This window comes from Anarrhichthys ocellatus, unplaced genomic scaffold, assembly GCF_004355925.1.
Source record: "Anarrhichthys ocellatus isolate YVR2014 unplaced genomic scaffold, GSC_Weel_1.0 scaffold10, whole genome shotgun sequence".
Lineage (NCBI taxonomy): Eukaryota > Metazoa > Chordata > Actinopteri > Perciformes > Anarhichadidae > Anarrhichthys > Anarrhichthys ocellatus.
The window spans coordinates 5,086,117-5,106,364 of NW_022280040.1; the positions used below are offsets into that span (position 1 = coordinate 5,086,117).

At 42.3% G+C, this 20,248-nt stretch overlaps 2 protein-coding genes across 2 annotated transcripts; both read right to left on the bottom strand.

Annotated features, from left to right (window-relative positions):
- Window positions 1–971: 971 nt before the first annotated feature.
- On the bottom strand, window positions 972–5,834 carry cpb1 (carboxypeptidase B1 (tissue)). Its single transcript, XM_031850187.1, has 11 exons — window positions 5,741–5,834; window positions 4,962–5,037; window positions 4,516–4,640; window positions 4,327–4,426; window positions 4,138–4,239; window positions 3,921–4,025; window positions 3,721–3,831; window positions 3,515–3,605; window positions 2,803–3,005; window positions 1,654–1,738; window positions 972–1,340 (listed from the first exon to the last, which is right to left on the bottom strand). The coding sequence occupies exons 1-11, from the start codon at window positions 5,803–5,805 to the stop codon at window positions 1,153–1,155; spliced, it is 1,251 nt and encodes a 416-aa protein (XP_031706047.1). The 5' UTR covers window positions 5,806–5,834; the 3' UTR covers window positions 972–1,152.
- Window positions 5,835–6,806: 972 nt separating this feature from the next.
- On the bottom strand, window positions 6,807–13,187 carry agtr1b (angiotensin II receptor, type 1b). The gene is made up of 2 exons (XM_031849790.1): window positions 13,077–13,187; window positions 6,807–8,916 (listed from the first exon to the last, which is right to left on the bottom strand). Exon 2 carries the CDS (start codon window positions 8,807–8,809, stop codon window positions 7,718–7,720), a length of 1,092 nt encoding a protein of 363 aa, XP_031705650.1. The 5' UTR covers window positions 8,810–8,916; window positions 13,077–13,187; the 3' UTR covers window positions 6,807–7,717.
- Between the last annotated feature and the right edge of the window lie 7,061 nt (window positions 13,188–20,248).

Below are 20,248 nucleotides of genomic sequence, written 5' to 3' on the forward strand. Positions count from 1 at the left end.
GTGAGTGCATGCATATCATGGTATATTCCCTTAACTGCACTAGTGGAATTATGAACACAGCTAGCCCAGGAAAAAATAAATCCCTACCAGTAATATGATACGGAGGCGACAGTAGCTCAGTCCGTGGGGAGTTAGCTTGGGAGCTGGAGGGTCGCCGGTTTAAGTCCCCGCACAGACCAGATAGGCTTAAGGAGGGTGCACTGGAAGCTTGAGAGATACCAGATTGCCTCCTGGGTACTTCCGAAGTGCCCTTGAGTAAGGCACCGAACCCCCCCAACTGCTGCAATGGGAGCTGTATAGTAGCTGCCGACTGCTCCTAATGCTTGGATGGGTTAAATACAGAAACTAAATGTTACTACATTGTGCTGTGTACGATTGTGTGTGACAATCAAAACTTGATTCGATTTGAAACCTTCAGTTTATAAATTTGCATTTGTCGTAATGTTACAAAAGCAGCTGAATTTTCACCTTCTGCTCCAGAAATGTGTGCCAGTGCAGTTAAACTCCCTGCTGATCTTTGGCTCCTTTATTTTCTCCAAATGCTTGGCACAGTGGAGACGCTGCCAAGGAGTTACTCTGTGGGTGTCACGTGCTGTGCTGCTGGACTAAAATCCTTGACTGATACCCCCACCCTCCCATCCTCCCGTCCTCCACCACTGGAATAGTGCCAGAAGAGCAAAGAGGATCACCAGGGTTCGAAGGGTCTGATACAGTAGAGTCTTCATTGTTAAAGTTAAATGTCTCACTATGTTTTCTTGGGCCATGAAGGACTTTTTTTTAAAGCATATCATTCCATAATTTCTGTGCACACAAGTTTCCTGACCCATTAGCGATGGGCTGTGAAGTGTAAGCATTATTTTATTCACCATACACACACTTTGTTTGTTGTATATTTTCATACAAATGGCAAAGGTTCAGTCCATCAGACGCTTTATTATCATCATATGCACATAAAAAAATGATTCAGCATGTGGGGATGGATCATTGATTTTATTGTTTGCACTCATCTTGACATTCTGTCAAGCACAGCAAGGAAACATGGCGGGTGGTGCCCGTATCCATGGATACAGGCTAGAGATGGCTGAGAGGTTGGAGGGGCTGGGGGCTGGTACAGAGGAGCCGAGTTGGCAGGGGTCCTGGCAGTCTCATTCTTTAATAGAGGTTCTTCTGCACGTAGGCGGCGATGTACTTGACGGCCAGCATGGTCTCCTCGCATGTGGGCTTGATCTGAGACTCGGGCAGCAGGAAGCCATAACGACCAGTGTCACGCAACTCGAAGGTGTAGGAATACTTCACTCCCAGGTCGTAGGCCCAGTCATCAGAGCCTCCAGCTGCGGGGTCTGAAGGCAGATAAGGAGAGGGGGGGATATTCAGAGCGGGATACGCTGATGACCTGGAACATCCTGGATGTGTTGTTATACAAATACTGCTTTCAGGGGCCCAAAGAATCCTCTGTGTACTAGAAATAGCTTTCTCTCATAATAGGCAATACACTTTTGTCGCCTCTGAGGCCATATCTCTCAAAAAGAGGTTTGTGCATCGCAAACACATCATAATGCATATCATTATAGGCGTGAAATAGAATATCAAGGTCCCTCTAATACACTATTTCCCCACGGAGACCAATGCAGCTGCAGTATTTGCTGTACTTACAGATGGTTGTAGCACCAGGTCCACTAGTGTAGCGAGTACCATACAGACTACGCAGGGCAGCAGAGGCTCCCTCAGCAACCTTCAGCTACGATGTAGAGAAGAAACAAAGGTCAGAAGTGTTAAAAGGACCAATCAGACGTTTTTTACAAAGTACAGATATATTCATATGCTTATTGAATAGACAATCAGACAACATAGAAAATCTCTCTCTCTAAAGTTAGCTAACGTTAGCCACCATAGGCTTCTGGTCACACCAGACCAAGTAAGGTTGTATCAGCAAAACACCTGACTTTAATAAAAATGGGCAACACTTTGTTTATATTCTTTAACTCTTGAATTAAGGTATAATTGTGCCGCTAATTCTTTAGAAAGTTAAATAGTCTGGTTTCACAGTGAAAAGAGTGTCTAATAAAGGAACAAAACTACAACTTTAAAAATCCAGCTTGTTGTAAGAAAAGCAAATACATGTTGTTTTCCGTGCAGCATCCACCCACTGTTACATTTGTTTGGACAACATTTTTTTGCTGATATTACAGAAAATAGTAAAAAGCTTAAGTGAGTTCCAACAGGAAATGAAATCCCCAGACTAATGCACAAGCAGGAAATTATATTTCTACCAGAACAGATGAGTTATGACAGATCCCCGGAGTTCTTTTGTTCTATAATGTGTCAGAAGAGAGCTTAAATTACGAGCCTCAGTTAGTGTGAGAGCTGGAGCAGGGGTGTGAGTGTTAACTGTACACCCTAGTGAGAGGTAAAAGAGCCATGAGAGTGAGGGAGTAGATGATTTGAAGCAGCCAAGTGTGGCCTTTAGATAAGACTTTGCTGAATTCTTACTTGAACTTTTATTCTAAATGTGCTGTCAATATAATAAACCATATACTGACACTTCTTTTACCTTTGATACTTGTATGATAATCATTATGAAGAGCCAGATTGATCCTAAATTCAACACACCTATGTCTGATGCATATGTTTCCAGCAAGGCTGTATACACAAGGCTGCCACACTATAGCGATGCATGTGACACTGTCATGATGAATAATTAAATAGTCATTGTGACTAACCAAGCATGTTCGTCAATAAGATCTCTGTGCTTATTCAGCGGTATGTCCAATATGCTATTCATGGCAGATAGTGATGACTTACCAGCTCACTGTGGTCCGCAGCCAGCTGGAAGGTGTAGGAATAGGGGAAGAGCAGCAGCTGGGAGTATGAGTGGATGGTGAGGTAGGCCTTGAAGACGGACTTGTTCCTGCGGATGAAGTCGGCAACGTTCTTGACCTCGATCTCAGACTCAGGTTTGTACCCGCAGTAGGTGTCGCTGCAGGGGTTGCTGGAGGCCCCAGTGGCTGTAATGAAAATTTGATTTCTTTTTTACTTCTTCAAATGCATCGTGACCGGGCTTAAAGTCATTCGATTTACTCGAGGAGTACTATGCAGCCTGTGAAAACTATTGTAGAAGGTCTTATACGGCTCAGGGGGGAGTTTGGGAAAATGATCCTGAGGATGTCATAGTGATGTCATAAGGTGACATCTTTCAGGATGAGACCACACATTTACAACACATCTTTGAATTGCTTTGTAGCCTTACGTTAAGCAATTTGGATTTGAAAGATGTGGATATTTTCAACAAATTATGGTACCAATTTGCATTATGGGAAATGTTGCATTCAAGGTTATTGGGGTGTGTCTTAAATGAAAACTAAAAGTCAAAATATCTCGGCCTCTGCTGCAAAGACTTTTGTCATTCAAAAAAAATCTAATTTCACATATATACCCCTTCTTTACGGAAGTGCAATATAAAATAGCTTGAGTACCCTTTTAAGACATACAGTAAACATGTATATGTTGCACTTACTGCACCAGCCAGCGTTGAAGTTCCTGTTGGGATCGGCACCAACGCAGTTGGATCCAGATTTCCTGGAGCGAGTCTTCCTCCACATCCTGCTCTAAAGTCCCCCAGTGGACAAAATAAACACGTGAGACATGCATTTAACAAATCAATGAACTCTTTAAGATAAACAAGACAGCACGGTCTCTATCAGATTCGAAGATGGAACTTACGCTCTTGTGGGTGTAGTCGTAGCCATCAATGTTAAAGACGGGCAGAACAAAGACATCCATCTGGTTGAGCAGGCTGGTCATCTGAGAATCACTGCCATAGGTGGACAGAGCCTGAGGAAGATTGGGAAATAAATCTGTGCCGTTAACAGGGGAAGTCTTTGTATAAATGCTTTCCATGCCTATCCAGGTGTCTTCATTACCTCTTTGACAAACCACTGGCAGAAAGCAGGAGAGATCCACTCCCTCGCGTGGATACCACAATCCATGAAGATAGCGGGTTTGGTGGAGCTGGACTTCTTACCGAGCTGTGGTTGTTAAAAGTAATCATAAAACATTTAGATGTAAATCGGTGGTATATACACTTATCTGGAACTTTTCAACACGAGGGACTGATACAGCAGATAAGTCTTGTAATACCTTCAGGACAGTCATGGGGCGTCCCTCATAGGTGTTTCCAATCACCTGCTTGCTGATCAGATCATAATTGGAGGAGGAAACAGAGTTAATCCAGGACTGGACCTGAAATTAAAGGAGTGGAAAATAAGAACAGGAAATAACAGTTCAGTCAGGGGAGAGATTGCGACTGATGATCTTTTTTCCTCTTACTTTGTCCCAGTTGTTGTACTTGGTGTAGCTGTGGGCTCTGGGAGAAGGCTTGTTGTCAGCCTGGGCATCGACAGTAGACTGCAAATCCTCAATCAGGACCCTGAAGAGGAATTCATTAAGTGTTAAAACATCACATGTAAAAAAAAAAAATTGGAAATCAGATTTTTGCATCTTTGTCTCGTGACCTACTCATGCGCCATGTCATTCTGCTGCAGGATGGTGTACACCATATCCAGGTACATGGCAGGCACACGGATGTCCACGTCAATGTCGATGGTCACCAGCTCAGCGCTCTCGGGCCTCCAGAAGTCGACCTGCAGATGGCGCCAAAGTCAAACACTTGCGCATGAAGAGATATTCAGACGTGAAATCCAAATTCAAGCCTCTCATTTTGACAAACTGTGACGAGCTGAAAGACATTCTTATTGTGAAGTGAATATGACACGCCAAAAATCCAGCAACATAGACAGTAATTCGATACAAGCATTTAAAAAAAGAAGGTAGATACGATTTGCATATTTGAACGGGTTTTCAGTGAATTGACCAAAAAAGTAGGTCCTGTCCAGCCTCTTCCATCATTAGCAAAGAAATTAAATCCCCGTAGTGAGTACAGATAGGATTATAAAGTAAGTTACCTCGATGCTCTTAGCCAGTTGCTTAATGAGAGTCACATGCTCATCAAGCACAGGCTTCAGACGGAAGACTTTCTCTCTAGAAAAAAACAAAAAGATTGTTCACAAATACAGTACAATAGCCACAGTTTTATGGTTTAAATTACTGGGCCGTCTCTTGACCACAGTCAAATAATACTCTAGCTCTAGTCTACTCTAGCTTGTGTGCTGGCCTTTCACAAGAAATTAAAGGTTTTGTGATAGAATAGTGGGTTATTCAAGGGCAGATACCAAAGGTTTATAACTATTATTTCTTATATACATGTTCGATTCCACTTTTCAAATAATGGCAATAAACAGTGTGTATATACATTGAATTGCATGTGCATCAAGCTAAAGTGGTCCAATGGTTTTGGTGGCCTGTAGTTGAAGTTGAAGGGTTACTGGTTTGTACAATGCTGCTGTTTAATAAATTAGAAAATCTCATGCTTTAATAATAACACTAACAAATTGCCACACTTATTAATAAAATTGACATATTGACAATTGATGGCATAATTACATTGAACCATATTGTGACCTAAAGCTTACAGTACTCTCTTGGTCCACTAGTTAACATTAGCTAATATCACCCTATAATACATGCAGACAGGTCAAGAGTCATTGTACAGCATTTCATCATTCTCGCTTCATGAGAAGTCATGATTAGCACTGCAATTCATACATTTTTTTATAGCAATAGTGTCTCACATAACTCGTAAAATATAATGTATTTTTTTCTTCAACAGAGACTAAGGATTTACCCCTCGAAGCGAGTGATGTCAGCCAGGGCAAACGCCACCAATCCGAGAAGCAGGAGGACCTTCATGCTGTCAGTGAGGCTGGACACACCGCTTGACAGCATTTATAACCCTGACCTGCCGCCCATCCACCAATCCCCATCTGTGATAGAGCAGCGTGTCACACATGTGACGACCCTCTCTGCCCTGTCTGCCTGTTGCCTGGTTGTTTGTCTGCTTTCCTTGCAGGTGTGGAGGTGGGTGTGGCAGAGGGTCTTCAGGCAGAGGGTCCTGTGTGCCAGTATCAAAACCCTCTGGATTCTCAGTTGGTCTCTCTCTCCTTCCTGAGACACCCATTTTGGTTTTGGTTGCGGTTATGGTTTGTTTCTACACTATTACAACACTGCATGTACACTTCCCACGCACACACACTAACTTACACTGCTGAAATTAATAAATAATTTGTTAAACTGCTTCGTTGAGTGCATCTCCCTTTTTTGTCATGGCCGTTCGGCCCAGTTTGTGACACATCCTTCTAAAAAGCTATTTATTTCTAGGGTGCTATGTGGAGGAACAGGGGCCTATCTGATGTTTGGTCAATGATTAATAGATGCTGGAGGTGCTTGAGCAAGTTTTGAGCCAAGATCAGTTGATTTACATTCTTAATAATTAACTGTTATTTCTGGATGTTTTGGTAACTAATGACATATTTTTATTACTAATCCGGATAGTTGGACTCATTCACTGTGAGGTCTGTCATACCAGCATGGACTGTAACCGTGATATTTAAAAATAAAATCATGTTAATAATACACATATTTTGATATAGTGTATATAATCCAGCTCCTCTTAAATAATTGAATATATACAGTTACAGTCAAAGACTATTAATTAATTTGCCAAAAGAGACAAAATGCACATTAAACAGTTAAAGATGAATTTAAATACTATTTTAAATAATAATTAAAAACAACTTTTGTAATAGTATCAACATTGTGAATTATTTTGGTCGTGATAATCATGTAGTGAAAATCAGTTATTGTGACAGCTCTATTATGTGGTGATAAAAAAATCCACTTAGCACTGTGTATTTTTAAATTTTATTCATATTTTCACATATTCACAACCTGTACACTTACAGAGTAGGAAAAACAAAATCTATCAACATGTTTAAATATCACAAAGAAAACAACCAGAGATATTGACAATGATCACCCCAGAGTGTTGGTGTAGCACTCTTATTTATACAGCATGTTACTCCCAGACTAGGTAACATTTCATCATTTCAATGTTATTATGCAAACACTGAACCACAAACAGCATATACAGGCACTATAGTTATCATAGTCAAATATGTTACGAACTGATATAAACATACATCACATTTTTGCTACACTTTACCAATTGTTCCATGCGTACAGCTGCTGGCAGAGCATGCATGTGTCGATCATGATTTTTATTTTTTTTTGTTTTTAGCTTTGGCATCTTTGCTGAGCACTTGATCACTGTTCCGACTGGTGAAAGACCTACTGAGCACACAGAATGGTTATCACAGGACAATATATTACTGCACTGTGTCCTTAAGGCACCAAAGCGACAAAATCCTGCAGCATATGCATATCTCATGTAAATAATGGGATAAGTGATATGTACGTATATAGTCTTTTGTAGCATTGATATAGTAAATTCCTGGATTATTTAAAAACACAGACGTCAGTGACACTGACTTTAATTTAAAAGAGAAGAAACATTTGCCCGCATGCATGTTACAAGTATGAGTGCCGTGTGACATGTAATAGTTTTTGAGTAGCATTGTACAAGGTGGATTTATTTTGGACTTACTTACAGAGGGACATGAATACAACGTTTCAACCATTCTGCGTGTTTCAGTGCTTTGCAATACAGTTGGGGTTTTAAAAGCATGGAATGTCTCCATCCCCAGTCCCTTAACCACAGACCCAAAGAGCGGGGAGAGTAAACTTGGACTCTTTTTCTTCTTTGTCACTTCACGTCAGAAGAGGCCTTGCTTTTGGCTGTGAGGCTCAGTGCCTCAGAGGCACGAAAAGAGAGGGCACTCATCCTGGAGCTGATGCTCGGGTGAGACACTCTAACTCCATCTGGAGAGCAGCGCAACAGTCGCAGCAAGTTTTTGCGAAAGTTATTCCCAACAAAGCCGTACACAAGAGGGTTAACGCAGCTGTTGAAGTAGGCAATACAGATAGTGAAGGGCATGGCGGTGTCAATGATTTCTTTGATGGCACAGTTCTTTTCGAGTGACGGCTGGGTGAGCATATCCATCAAGTGGAACACCTGATGGGGCACCCAGCACAGGAAGAAGGCCAGGACAGCTGCTGCAAGCATGCGCAGCACCTCGTCATCCCGTGAACGGGAGCTTTTCTGGATGTGCCTCGCCCCCACCAGTGCACGTCCAATGAGGCAGTAACAGGTGATGATGATGACAAAGGGCACCAGGAAGCCGAGCAGGCTTTTCATCAGGCTGATGGCCAGCAGGAACTCTTTCGTAATTATGGGATTTTCAATGGTCGGGTGAAGAGTGCCACACAACACTGTAGTGGAGTTTTTGATGTTGTGGACATCCCTGCTCATTGCTGAGGGCACACTAAGCACAAAGGCAAAAAGCCAGATCACCACGCAGGTGATACGTGCGTACAGCACAGTGCGTAACCTGCGTGATCGCATTGGGTGGACGATGGCAAGATAACGGTCAATGCTGAGTGCTGTGAGGAAGAAGATGCTGGTGTAGAGGTTAAAAATCACCAGCAATGCACTGGCCTTGCACAGGAATCCTCCAAAGGGCCAGTGATAGCCTGTGGCGGTGAAGATGGCCCACATGGGCAGAGTGATGAGGAAGGTGAGGTCAGAAACAGCAAGATTGAGCACAAATATATGCGCCACCGTCTTGAGCTTCATGTAGCAGTAGATCACAGCCACTACCATACTGTTTCCAACAATGCCGATGACAAAGATACAGCCGTAGACGATGGGTACCAGGGTGAAGATGAATTCATGGCTTCCAGACATGCCGCACGTCAGAGCTATCCCGTCTGTCGCTCCTGTCGTTACGTTCCGCATTTTCCCTTTTTTAGTGCCAGATTCTGGGACTTTTAAACAGGGGGCCCTGTCAGCAGGGTGCGTCTGTGGTGACTGATACAGGCCTTGGGCGAGGGCCTCAGCCAGTCCTATAAAAGAAACACAACAAAAATGTCACAGGCAGGCTACGGGAAGAGCCATCATTACCGCTGGCATGGCCCATAAACGCTAATCCACACGAGCACCAATGAAAGCGCTCACCCTACACCAGCTCATTAAAGACCTGCACATTAAAGCCATCCTGACGCTTTATGTTATTTCTGTAAAATAAGAAGCCATGAAAAACAGATGTTGTATGTTACTCAATATCCCAAAAATGCCCTTTGAAACATCATTATTCAAACAGTCTGCGTTCTCCCTTCTCCTTTAAATCGTCTCTCGGCTAATGAACGGCAACAGTAAAACAGTGCGGTGTTTATCAAATGGTCTGTCCATCTGGGTGGACTGTCAGCACCCGGAAGGAGAGCATTATGCCTTGTGTTACGACCTTTGTTAATGAAGACTGCATGGCAAAGTGCGAGCTGGGATAACAACACCATTAAACACTGAGGTACTAAGGGAACAGAAAGGGGAGAGAACCAGAGGGCTGAGTCTCCAGTCACCGTAAAAGACATGTCACGTTTCAAACCCTTGGTGTGCTGAGATACGTTGTACCCAGCATGGGAACTTCTAATCAGCACACACCTAAACAAACAGGACAGCAGGGATTCGGCTCTGTGGAAACTTTGCTCTGTGAGAAAATCAAACCTGCATGCAGCGGAAAATTTGCCTCGGGGCTAGTATTTGCTCCATTTGTAGCAGCAGAATGTGAAATGGGAATATAAAACAAATTCTCCTCTTTGTTGAGAGTCTTTATGTTTAATAGAATGGCTTAGTGAGTGTCATTAGTGGGGCTAATGTAATCATATTAGCATAAGCCTCATATATTCTATTACTATAGCTGCAAAGATAGTTTCTGTTACTAATTGCATGAAGATGACAACATGTTTGTGGTTGCATTAAAACCAAACAGATGCCAGGGGAAAAGGCGCTCTGATTATCAGAGCTCAAAAAGTGAGCAGATAACGAAACCACTATGTTGTGTTTTTTAGAATATAAAGTTGATTATTTTGTATAATACAGATAAAAAAAACAAATGTGCTGCCACAATAAAAAATGTAAATCCTCCGATTACCAGTTTCACTAAACTAAGCAGGCGTTTTGCCACAAGATGGCATTCTAGCCTCAAGATTTTACTCTTTCCATCTCACAGCTGACACAGTACAGCGATATCATGACTTATAGTACATCTAAAAAAATTTAAAGTTTCCTTTTGCATGAATCCAGTTGCTGCCATTGCTCTTACAGCTACTGTGGACTACATAATTGAATGCGCTTTTGAAAACCTTCCCTATCTGCATTCCTCTTGCCCTCTGGTTGGCCTTAAGACAGCCCTTACACTAGAACTATTTTATCGCCGAGTCAAATATCTCCTCATTTTCCACTGGGATTCAGTGGATGAATTTTTGGAAAGAAATCCCATGTGTGCACTAAAGCAACTACTGTATTAGTTGCAGATGTGGGGATTGTTGAGTGTGGAAGATGTGTGGGTGCCAAGGGCCACAGAATAATGAGATATCTCTGCGGAGTCGTAGGTAGGGTAAAGCCCCGACACAGATGTCATTGCTTGGATTTACAGTACATGTGTCTTCTTACTATGATTAATATAGTGGGTGGCTTTAAATTTAAACTATACTGAAGTGACAAAAGACATATCAGTTTCACAGTTTAGGGATTTGAAAGAGATTTTCTTACCATCAAGAAAATCTCTTGACGGAAAGATGATTTCTGATGACCACAAATGGAAATATGGGGGAAAATGGACACCATATGCCTTTTACCATTGTTGGCTGGCATTTTAACCGCCTGTATTTTTCCATGAGGTAGATGCTCAAGGCGAGGGGAGGTGTGTGGGGAGTGAATATAAACAAGGCTGAAAGTTATTGCTGCCTATATATGTACGTGAGCCATATAATAAAGGTGGAGTGGCACGGACAGAAGGTGACTCGGAAGCAGGTGATTTAGTGTGGCGTGTCCAGTGAGTGAGCTCGGGAGTTAGGTGGCACATTACTGAATGACAGCCATAAACCCCGGGTGACCACAGGCAGGAAGGTAAACACCCACTTCACAAGGTCCACGAGCAAGCTGCATCCTCTCGGACGACACAGTGGTCTGCGAGGCGCTGTTTGCAAACACACAGCTGCTTACAATGAATGCTAAAATCAGGATTAGGAGGACGTTTGGGGACATTTTTGCCCCACAGTGTAATGGCCGACTCCTGAATGTCGCTGTAGTGGCAACATTCCATTTCTAATCCTATTTCAGGGGTATGTGAATGCAGCCCCTTTCTGGGATCATGGGAATTTCTTAAAAAGCTAAACTGAGGAAAATTAAAATCACAGTTGAGTTAGTCCGCATACGGATAGAATCGTGGTTCCCACCAACAGAGCTATCTGAGGCTGTCCTCGGCCTGAGCACACGGCTGCTCTGACATGAGCACCACCATCTGGCTGCCCATAGAGAAAGCCACTAAAATGTTCGGTTGATGGAGTTAATGATTTATACCGGCCCATTATGAAGTGAGGCTCATCTTACTGGGAGCACACCACCTCAGCCAACCACCTCGTGATCATCCTCTCGTTTAGGCCTCGTTTCAGGTTCGGCAAACAGAACGTTTTGCAACAGCGGGCGCTTTCTGGCTTTGCATCCTGTATCTTCAAATATGTATTTCCAAGCTCCCTACCACTAACAAATGGTAGTCTGGAAATGGCACTGCAGCTTAATTTGTCATTATTACACCTTGTAGAGTAATAATACGGGTGTTTAAAACCTGGCCCTAGCCTCCTGCAACTCATTTCCTCCTCCGTCTCAACTTACAGGGTCTCACTTCAGCTGAAGAAGTTTTGAAGGAGGAAACTTGATAAAGAGCAAACTCATTGACTGCTGAAGTAACTCTTAAATGTTACGTTTGTTGGTTGATTGCAATCAAAATAGATAAACTGTTCCAAACCAGCACACTTCTCCATTTAAAATGTGTGCATCTTATATATCTGTGTTCAAAGAGAGAAAGAACAGAAGATTTTGATAAAGCGTGTGTGTGTGTGTGTGTGTGTGCATGTGTGTGTGTGTGAGTGTGTGCGTGAGTGTGTGTGCGTGTGTGTGTGTGTGTGTGTGTGTGTGTGTGAGAGTGAGTGAGAGTGATAGTGTTCATGAACTAAATTAAGACTGGGCTTCTGCTTGCCAGAGAGGGGCTAATGGAAATATTGGCTTCAGAGACCATGTCTGCATTTTTTTGTTTACAAAACTGCACTTTCATGTGACTTGCACAATTAAACAGCGCAGACTTCAGCCTGTAAAGCGTCCCTTCATTTCCTGTATGTACTTTATGAAATATGCTACTGACACTTTTGATTACAATAACATCACACATTATGAATCCTTTTCCCTCCAAATTATTTTAAATCATTGAGATAGTTTGTAGAACCTGAAATCATATCAAATAACAATGTCTGGCTCTCAAGAGTAGAGTTTGTCTCCAGCATAGAAACATCAGGGGAGAAACTAAGCACCTATAAAGTGAAACCCATACAAAGCTCTTGGTTAAAGAGCGTGATGTTGAGCAGCCTTCACTCTGAAGCCACAACTTCTATATAATTAGAACGTTTAAGGAGCGCAGAGCTACTGTTTATCAGGAAGTGGATCCAAATCTCTATGGGGGAAATGAGACAATGTAAACTTTACCATAGACTCCATCCCTTTCTGCGTAAAGTTTGCATAATGCAGTTCTGGATTCTTCCCATCTCAACCGCACAGCTACAGTGTTTTTTTTAAAGGCTCTGCCCACACAGGACTTTCACATGAACAACTTGAACAAACAGCAACAACAGGTGGCAACGATAAAGTCAGTGAATACATCTCATTGGTCATTTTGTTCTATGCATTCGCTACATCTGCGTGTTCCCAAGGTAACGTCAGCGATCTTCAACAAAGGGCTTATGAGATAAATATTTACAGACTCCGACAACTTTTTGCGCTGGTGTTGGAACATTAAAATCGCCTTAAATCAGTCGCACTTAAAAAATGCTTATCCAATGAGAGAGGCTTTTACAGAAAGTTACATTTAAAGAGTTTGTAGACTTTGACTGCCAAATATAGATTTTTACAAGTTGGTGAAACATCTTGTTGAAAGTGAGGTAATGTGAGCTCTTACCTGTGGTGCTGAATCAGGAGGCTGTTGATGCTTTCAGAGCAGGACAGACAGAGAGATAGAGAGACCACCTCAGTGTGCCAGTGGCTGCCTCTGATTTAACTTAACTGGTGGAGCAAGACGAGCAGGAATACCATCTGACACACAAACACTCCCCCCCTAGTCTCTCTCTCTCTCTCTCACACACACACACACACACTACAATGATGCAGTCAGCTACGTATTGTCCTTTTACCCATTTCTCTCTATAGCCTACAGCCTGCGCACACAAACAAACACACACAAGATCTTACACAATAGACCCTCTCCTCCGCCTCCTCCTCCTCCCCTCCTCTTTCCCCCGTACTCCCCAAGCACCATCTCCCTCTCCTCTCTCTTAATGTCTGCTTTTAATCACTCGCTTTCTCTTTCATATGAAATGTATTGCTGCCTCTGACAGGTAGAGCTGATTAAAGCGTCAAATCTAGGCCTGTTGCATATCTTTTGAGGGTGTTCAATTCAGCGTTACGGTTTAATTAACCAGACACACGGATGCACAGACGGCACTTTGTTTAATCTCACTTTAATATCTCAACCACATTTCTTCTCCCACTAGTGCTCATCTTTTATCCCATAATGGTCCCCTATCTATTGTCCTTCGCACAGCATGAAAGGAACGGTCAGGCTTTGATTGTGATCGGACCTGTCGGCACACTGTATTAATAGCTGCCACAGGCTTGGATCAGCGTGTATTTGGGGAGAGGTGGGATACAGGCAGGGAGGAGCTGGAGAGTTGGGTTACCGCTTGTCTTTCAGTCCTTGCTGGCCTTCCTAAAAACATTTCTCTTTTTCCAGTGCGATTCAGTTGTTACTCATTTGTCAAACTTTTTTTTCCCAAGAGGTGGATGCATTGATGGAGTGTGTGAACGTAAGTGCATGTCAGGGGGACCGAGCTGACAATGCCCCATAATCTAGCTGGCTTTGCTGAGGCTATTTAAGTGTGACAAAGGCATTTGCTAGTGAATGTGACTGGTGAAACTGTACTACAAAGAATAATTTCACATAGGATAAAAGAATTTGATCGATGCGAAAGGGAGGAATTTTAAGCCTGCACACTCTACGGTTGTGTAATCAAGCTGTAATAAGAAAGAATTTCTATTTTTGACTGCATTCATCCATCAGACACTCCTTGGTTCTAAAGATATCTGTCTCTCACTATTCTTCTGTTTGTCAAGGTCTTGACAGGTGTTGAGAAGTGGGTCACATCCTCACCTCTCCGCTTCAGTCCAAAGCCACTATCGCAACTGTCATGGAGATGGATAGTGATGGATGATGCGGCAAGGCTGTCATCTTCTAAATCCCCTCGGTTTCAGTGTCTGCAGTGTTGACGGTGAAGAGAGCCATCAACTGGGTAAAAGACAAACAAGGAAGGAAAGGGAAAACAAACACTTTGGGCTAAGTGGAAGTCCTGTTTGGTGGCTTTTGCTCAGTCAGGTGTGACCTAGTCATTTGAGAAGGATTCACATTTACCAAGCTTTCTATGGCACACGGCATATAGGAGGTCACACAGGGTCAAAAGGCAACATGTACAAAGACCTGGAAAACTTTTTGAAAATACATGACATGCACCAGAGGACTCTTTAGTCTTTATACCTGTAATTTCTCAGGAAGGGCATGCAGAGACGAGGACAATCTCTCACTTCTGTCTGAAACACAGCAACAGAGACATTTACGCCTCCAGGGGTATTATGATCAAGCTCCATTATGTCTTCAATAACTGTGGTGATAAGAATCATCCATTAGGCAAATGGTATCTTTTTGCGTATCCTGTCACAGCAATGAGCACCCGTACGGTATCAAATCGCCTGCGCCGTCTTGGTCTCGCTGTCACAAGGGTTATCAACAATCTGTATCTGACCCATGAGACCTCTCAGGAAGTGAGGAGAGAGTTATGTATCAAGCTCCGAATCTTCACTGCATTTTCCACAAAACAAATAATTCTCTAGTAGGGACAGGATGTTGTTGCAACACCCCGCGCCACAACGTTGATTTACAAGCAGAAAACAGATGTTAATTTAAAAATGGTTGGAGATCTGGGGGGGGGGGGGGGGAGAAGATATGGCACTTTACCTTTTTAGAATAGATGGGTGGTGTTTATTTCAGGTCAGTTAGGGTGCAAAAGTAAAACTCCCTATCCTGGACATAAAAGCCATGATTCACTCTAAAAGAAACACATGCCTGATCAGTTCAAGAGCCTCTCTAAGTTCATGTTGCAACACTTAGGAACCTGAACCAAAATTCGAGGAATATGGTAATTTATCGTCTATTGGGTAATACATACTTCTCTGTGAGTAAGTAGCCTACAAAAATGACATGGCCTCATCTCAAATGCTCAAATACCCTGGAGGTGTGATAGTGGGCGATGCTTTTGCTAATCAAATGATTCTAACAAGATAAGCTGTGTTAGCACTTAAGCTGTTGTAGAATAGATTGATTGAGGTAATTACTGGTAGCACAGAGCACTGCAGGTAACGACGGGCCTTTTACACCAGAGCAACACAGGCACTAAAATGCCAAACCACCACACAGCCACCTGCCGAAGAAATACAATATCCTGTGAGATCTGGAGATCAGGTTTTACCGTAAACTGCTGACCTGAATGGATTGACAAGAAGCTGAGTCATCTCTCATACCCGTATAAAAATATTTGACATGTTGCTGTGTGGTTTCCATCAAAAATCCTCATGTGAATTGATTGCATTTTAAATAGTGTCAAGGGGCAAATAAAATTATCAAGAACATGAACTTCATGTTTCTTTTCTCACACATTAATCATTAGTTTCTTGAAAAAAAACAAGTTAAACTTTGCCAAACTGCCAAACTTCTTGCACAAGACACATATGTCTTCCGTATAAAGACAATGACTTGCAGAGCAAGACAGGCTGACATGTTGTTTTAATGAGCATCATAATTTTTCTTTTCAAAAGTCTGTTCAGCTTGAACTTTCTTTTTTAAAGCCTCACTATAAAAATCGTTGCCTCATCGTTCCCAAATGAATGGTATTCATGAACCGGTTTCACAACAGCAGACATTTGGACTTGCCGTTGCAGGAAAAGCACAGGTGGAACCAATAACATTAAGGATGTCTATGTTCCAGCGATCACTGCAATGAAACGCAACAATTAATAATGTTATTAGAGACGCCTGTGTTTGACAGGTCAAGACGTTTGTTGTGAAATGGGTCAGTTCAACTTTACCTTTTAAGGTATTGCGAGGGTTTTGACTCTGTGACATGAATGTAGTACAAAAGGCACAATCTGGGGCTAGGTGAGCAATAATACCAAATTGATAAAAAGTTGGAAAATAATGCAGTGAAGCTAGGTTAGGCTTAATACTAGCATCACTGCGTCTGTCACAAATTACACACAATTTGCTGCAACATTACTTTCAAACAATGATGCCAACTCTGCCCCCAAAAAGTGCCAAGAACACTTGGGTTTCAATGAAAATAGGGTTAGGGTTAATCCCTAACCCTAACCCACGGTTGGGGCCACCCACTTTGAGCTTAACAACGGCTCTTGTCACCTATGAGTGACTATTTCCATATTTTATACAGTCTATGAGTTTGCCTTTGCCATATTCATCCACTAGTTAGATAAGTCCTGTTGTGTGATTTAAACGTCTGCTACTCGGCAACATCCATGTCCTTATACCTATAATGACCTTCATAAGATATATAGAGCCTGTGTGCTCCATCTCTATTCCCACTGGTTTGCTCTGCTCTGCAGATTTTTTGCTAACTCTGCTTTTAAAGTCCCTGCTGTAGCTGCCATTGCTGTTCACATACGTATATGCTGCATGTCAGTTCACACGCTCCACCTCCAGCACAGCATCCACATGTTGACTGAGTCTAAGTTCTCCTGTGAGGAGGAAAGTTTATTGTCATTTGCTCGCCTCTTCCTGCTGCTGAACTTAGTGAATGCTTGCCGTGAGTGATAAGGTCAGAGTCTAGATGCCAAATATGAACTCTGTGTATGTCAGGTGATAAATCAGTCTCATGTCAGTTGGCTAACTGAACCACCCTTATCTGCCATTTCAATGCCCTGACACCGTGATATATATGCAGTAAAGAATGCAGGACATTATGTTGTCATACATGTCAGTCATGTGTGGACAGATTCTTGCAAACCATAAAGAAAATTATGTTATTGACGAAAAGATATTCTTTATCAGCTGCAACAGCAATGCTGGTATTGTTTTCACATCACGAGTCTGTGTGTGGCACTACCACAGGGCACTTTGCCACTTTTCTGTCTGTGGACACAATTAGTCACCAAGATAGTTGAGATCAAGATGATGGCCGAGTTTAAAGACGGGTGTGGTTTGAGCAAGGAGGCTGAAGGTGCCATTGTTCCCCTACTTTACGCCCCTGGCCTGGTTTAGTGTCACGAAAGTAGTTCAGTTTAAAATGAAATGTGAGTTTGAAGATGGGTGCGGTCGGAGCAAGGGCGGATAGGAAGTACAGGGGGATAGGAAGTGGGGAAGGGGCCATTTGCATCCCCAAATTTACGCCACTGGCCCAATTTGGCATCACGCCCGGTGTAATCACATCGCAAAATGGTCTATTGTGAAACACTAATACTGTACTTAAGCATAATATACTGTATATATCAACAAACCCTTGTTATGTGCTAACATGCTGACATAGAGATATGTAAATTAAGACATTTATCAACTTAATTCGCCACCTAATTAACATAAACAGTTATGTTTCAAATATTGCAGTGATTATAGTGTTACAATAAATAAAACATAAGACCGTTTAAGACTGATGCTTATTAAGGTGAAGCCGAGAGGTTCAGTTCACAAATACTACAACTGACTTAATTATGATAAAGGATAAAAAAATATGTTGTCTTAGAAAGACGTTTTGTGTTTTGTCGAAAGGACTCTCACTATATATCGACATTACAAGCATCCATCAGTACAGAACTCATTTCTGGGCTCCTGACAGTCCTAAACATGTCGCGCTACACACATCACCCTCGGATGGCCCAAAAGGGACCCATCCAATGTGACTTTAACAAGCTTCCTATTTACTCAGTGTGCTGCGTAGGTGTCAAGGACAGCTCCACAACATCCCTCTGGTGCAGTCAAGGCTCAGAAAATATTTACTGCATCTCTTACCCTGAATTGACCAGCCTTATTGGTGTTGTTGTCTGCTTGAGCCTGATTTTGGAGGACGAGAATGACGTGGACAAAGTGTAACAGAACAGTGAGTGTGTTTTGTTCAACAAACTGTTTTGTGTTTTTTTGTTTTGTTTTAGATGGAGCTGTAAGGAGTCAGGAATACGTGTAGTACAACCTGAAAGCACACTGGTTTTGGATTGACCTTTGCCCCTGAGCTTCAATTCCTGTTCAACGTCACGGAAATCACTGACCCAAAGGTTGGCCATGGAGATGTAAAATTATGAAGCTACCACACTCCTCTCGATCGGAGCTGAAAGAGCAGATATGTCAAAGACAACAAATCTTTTGCACAAACAGGAAGCACCCAAGAGATTGGGGAGGAAAGTGGTGGGAAGGCATGTAACGGGCCTCTAAGAGCCACATTGTTTAGGTCTGGGCTCCCCAAGGTTGTCTTTTTACATCTACACACAGGGAGGGATGGGAAAATACTGGGGGGGACGCTGAGGGAGGCTTGCTACTTCTCCTTTTGCTTAACCTCTCCCATGAATATCTCAAGCGCTTTATTAGATCTATGGAGGATTTAAAACAGAGATTTGCACTTACTCCCAGTCCTGTCAGGTTTATCAGTAGGGTGACGTTTGAATTCAATTAGACAGTGAGCTGTCATATAGACGTATTTTGCTTCTTTACGGTATTATCTGTTCAGCCAATGGAGCTTTATAGACTAAGATAACAGAGGAAGTGAGAATGTTGCTGTGAAGGTTTAGTTCTTTTTATTAAAGTGATTTGTCATTACAATCAGACATTTCAGACACAGATTACAAGAGCAAAAACAAATAAATTTGTCTCTATGTTCTTTCATTCTAACAGTTTCTTATTTGGTAGCAGTGGGCTGTCAGTATGGGTCCGTTAACTCAAATGCATATCATTGCTCTTGCACTGTTATTGTCACTTAACTTTAAAATAAGAATAGATTATGTGCATGTGTGTGCGTGTGTGTAGGTGTGAGTGTCCACATGGGGGTATGGCTGTATGCTCTCTGGCTGTTACTGTATTATTCTGGTGAAACTCAGCTAGTGCGTACGCGTGTCTTCGATGTGTGTTAGACAGAAAGGATTTACGCACACGCTGCGTACTCAGGGTCTGGAACCTGTTCTTATCCACAGCCAGGCTTTCCTTACGTAAACAGCATGTGAACTGTATTAAGTGTTCTTTCTCACCCACGACTCTCCTTAAAAAAAAAAGAGTCATAACCAGGTAGAGAAACATAGATATTAAAAATAAACATCCATTAAATCTCATCTGGACACCAAATTGCACTTCTAAGATGAATCTGTGTGTGAATTTATCCAACAGTACAGTATCTCAGCTTGGACCCACTTCCTTTTTAAACTCCCTCCGGCCATGTTTTTACTATCTGGGGTTGCTGCAGAGTTTGGGCTCAGCTGAGTCAATAACCCTGGGGCTCTTCAGACCTTATAAACACCCCCATCCTCCAGGAAGAGGAGGGTGACTCGCGCCATGCTGGCGATGTTTTGTCATGTCCTCAACTCTGTCGTAACAAACAGATTAGTCTTTGACAGATGTGTTGGGAGAAAATGGTTCAGTCTGTAAAGACACTGTCGCATCACAAATACACAGACTCTCTTTTGTGACAGCAAGATTTATAATTGGAGGGTTTATAATGCATTCAAAACAAAGCATGACGAACTTTATTGGTTTAAAGTACTGTAATCTACTTTTTTAATTAGACAGACACACTCACCACATTTAAGAGTAGGCTTAAGCCTTTTCTTTTTGATAGTGCTTATATTTAGGGCTGGCTCTTCCCCGGAGTCTTTGTGCTTTCTCTCCTCACAGGTTCCATGGATCGTAGTTTTATCTGGACCCTGGTCCTTCCACCTGCCATGGCCCTGCTGACACCTACTACCATTTTTGTTGTTAATGTTATTTAATGTATTGTAACTCTGTTATGCTGTTCATTCTGTACACATGACATCTATTGC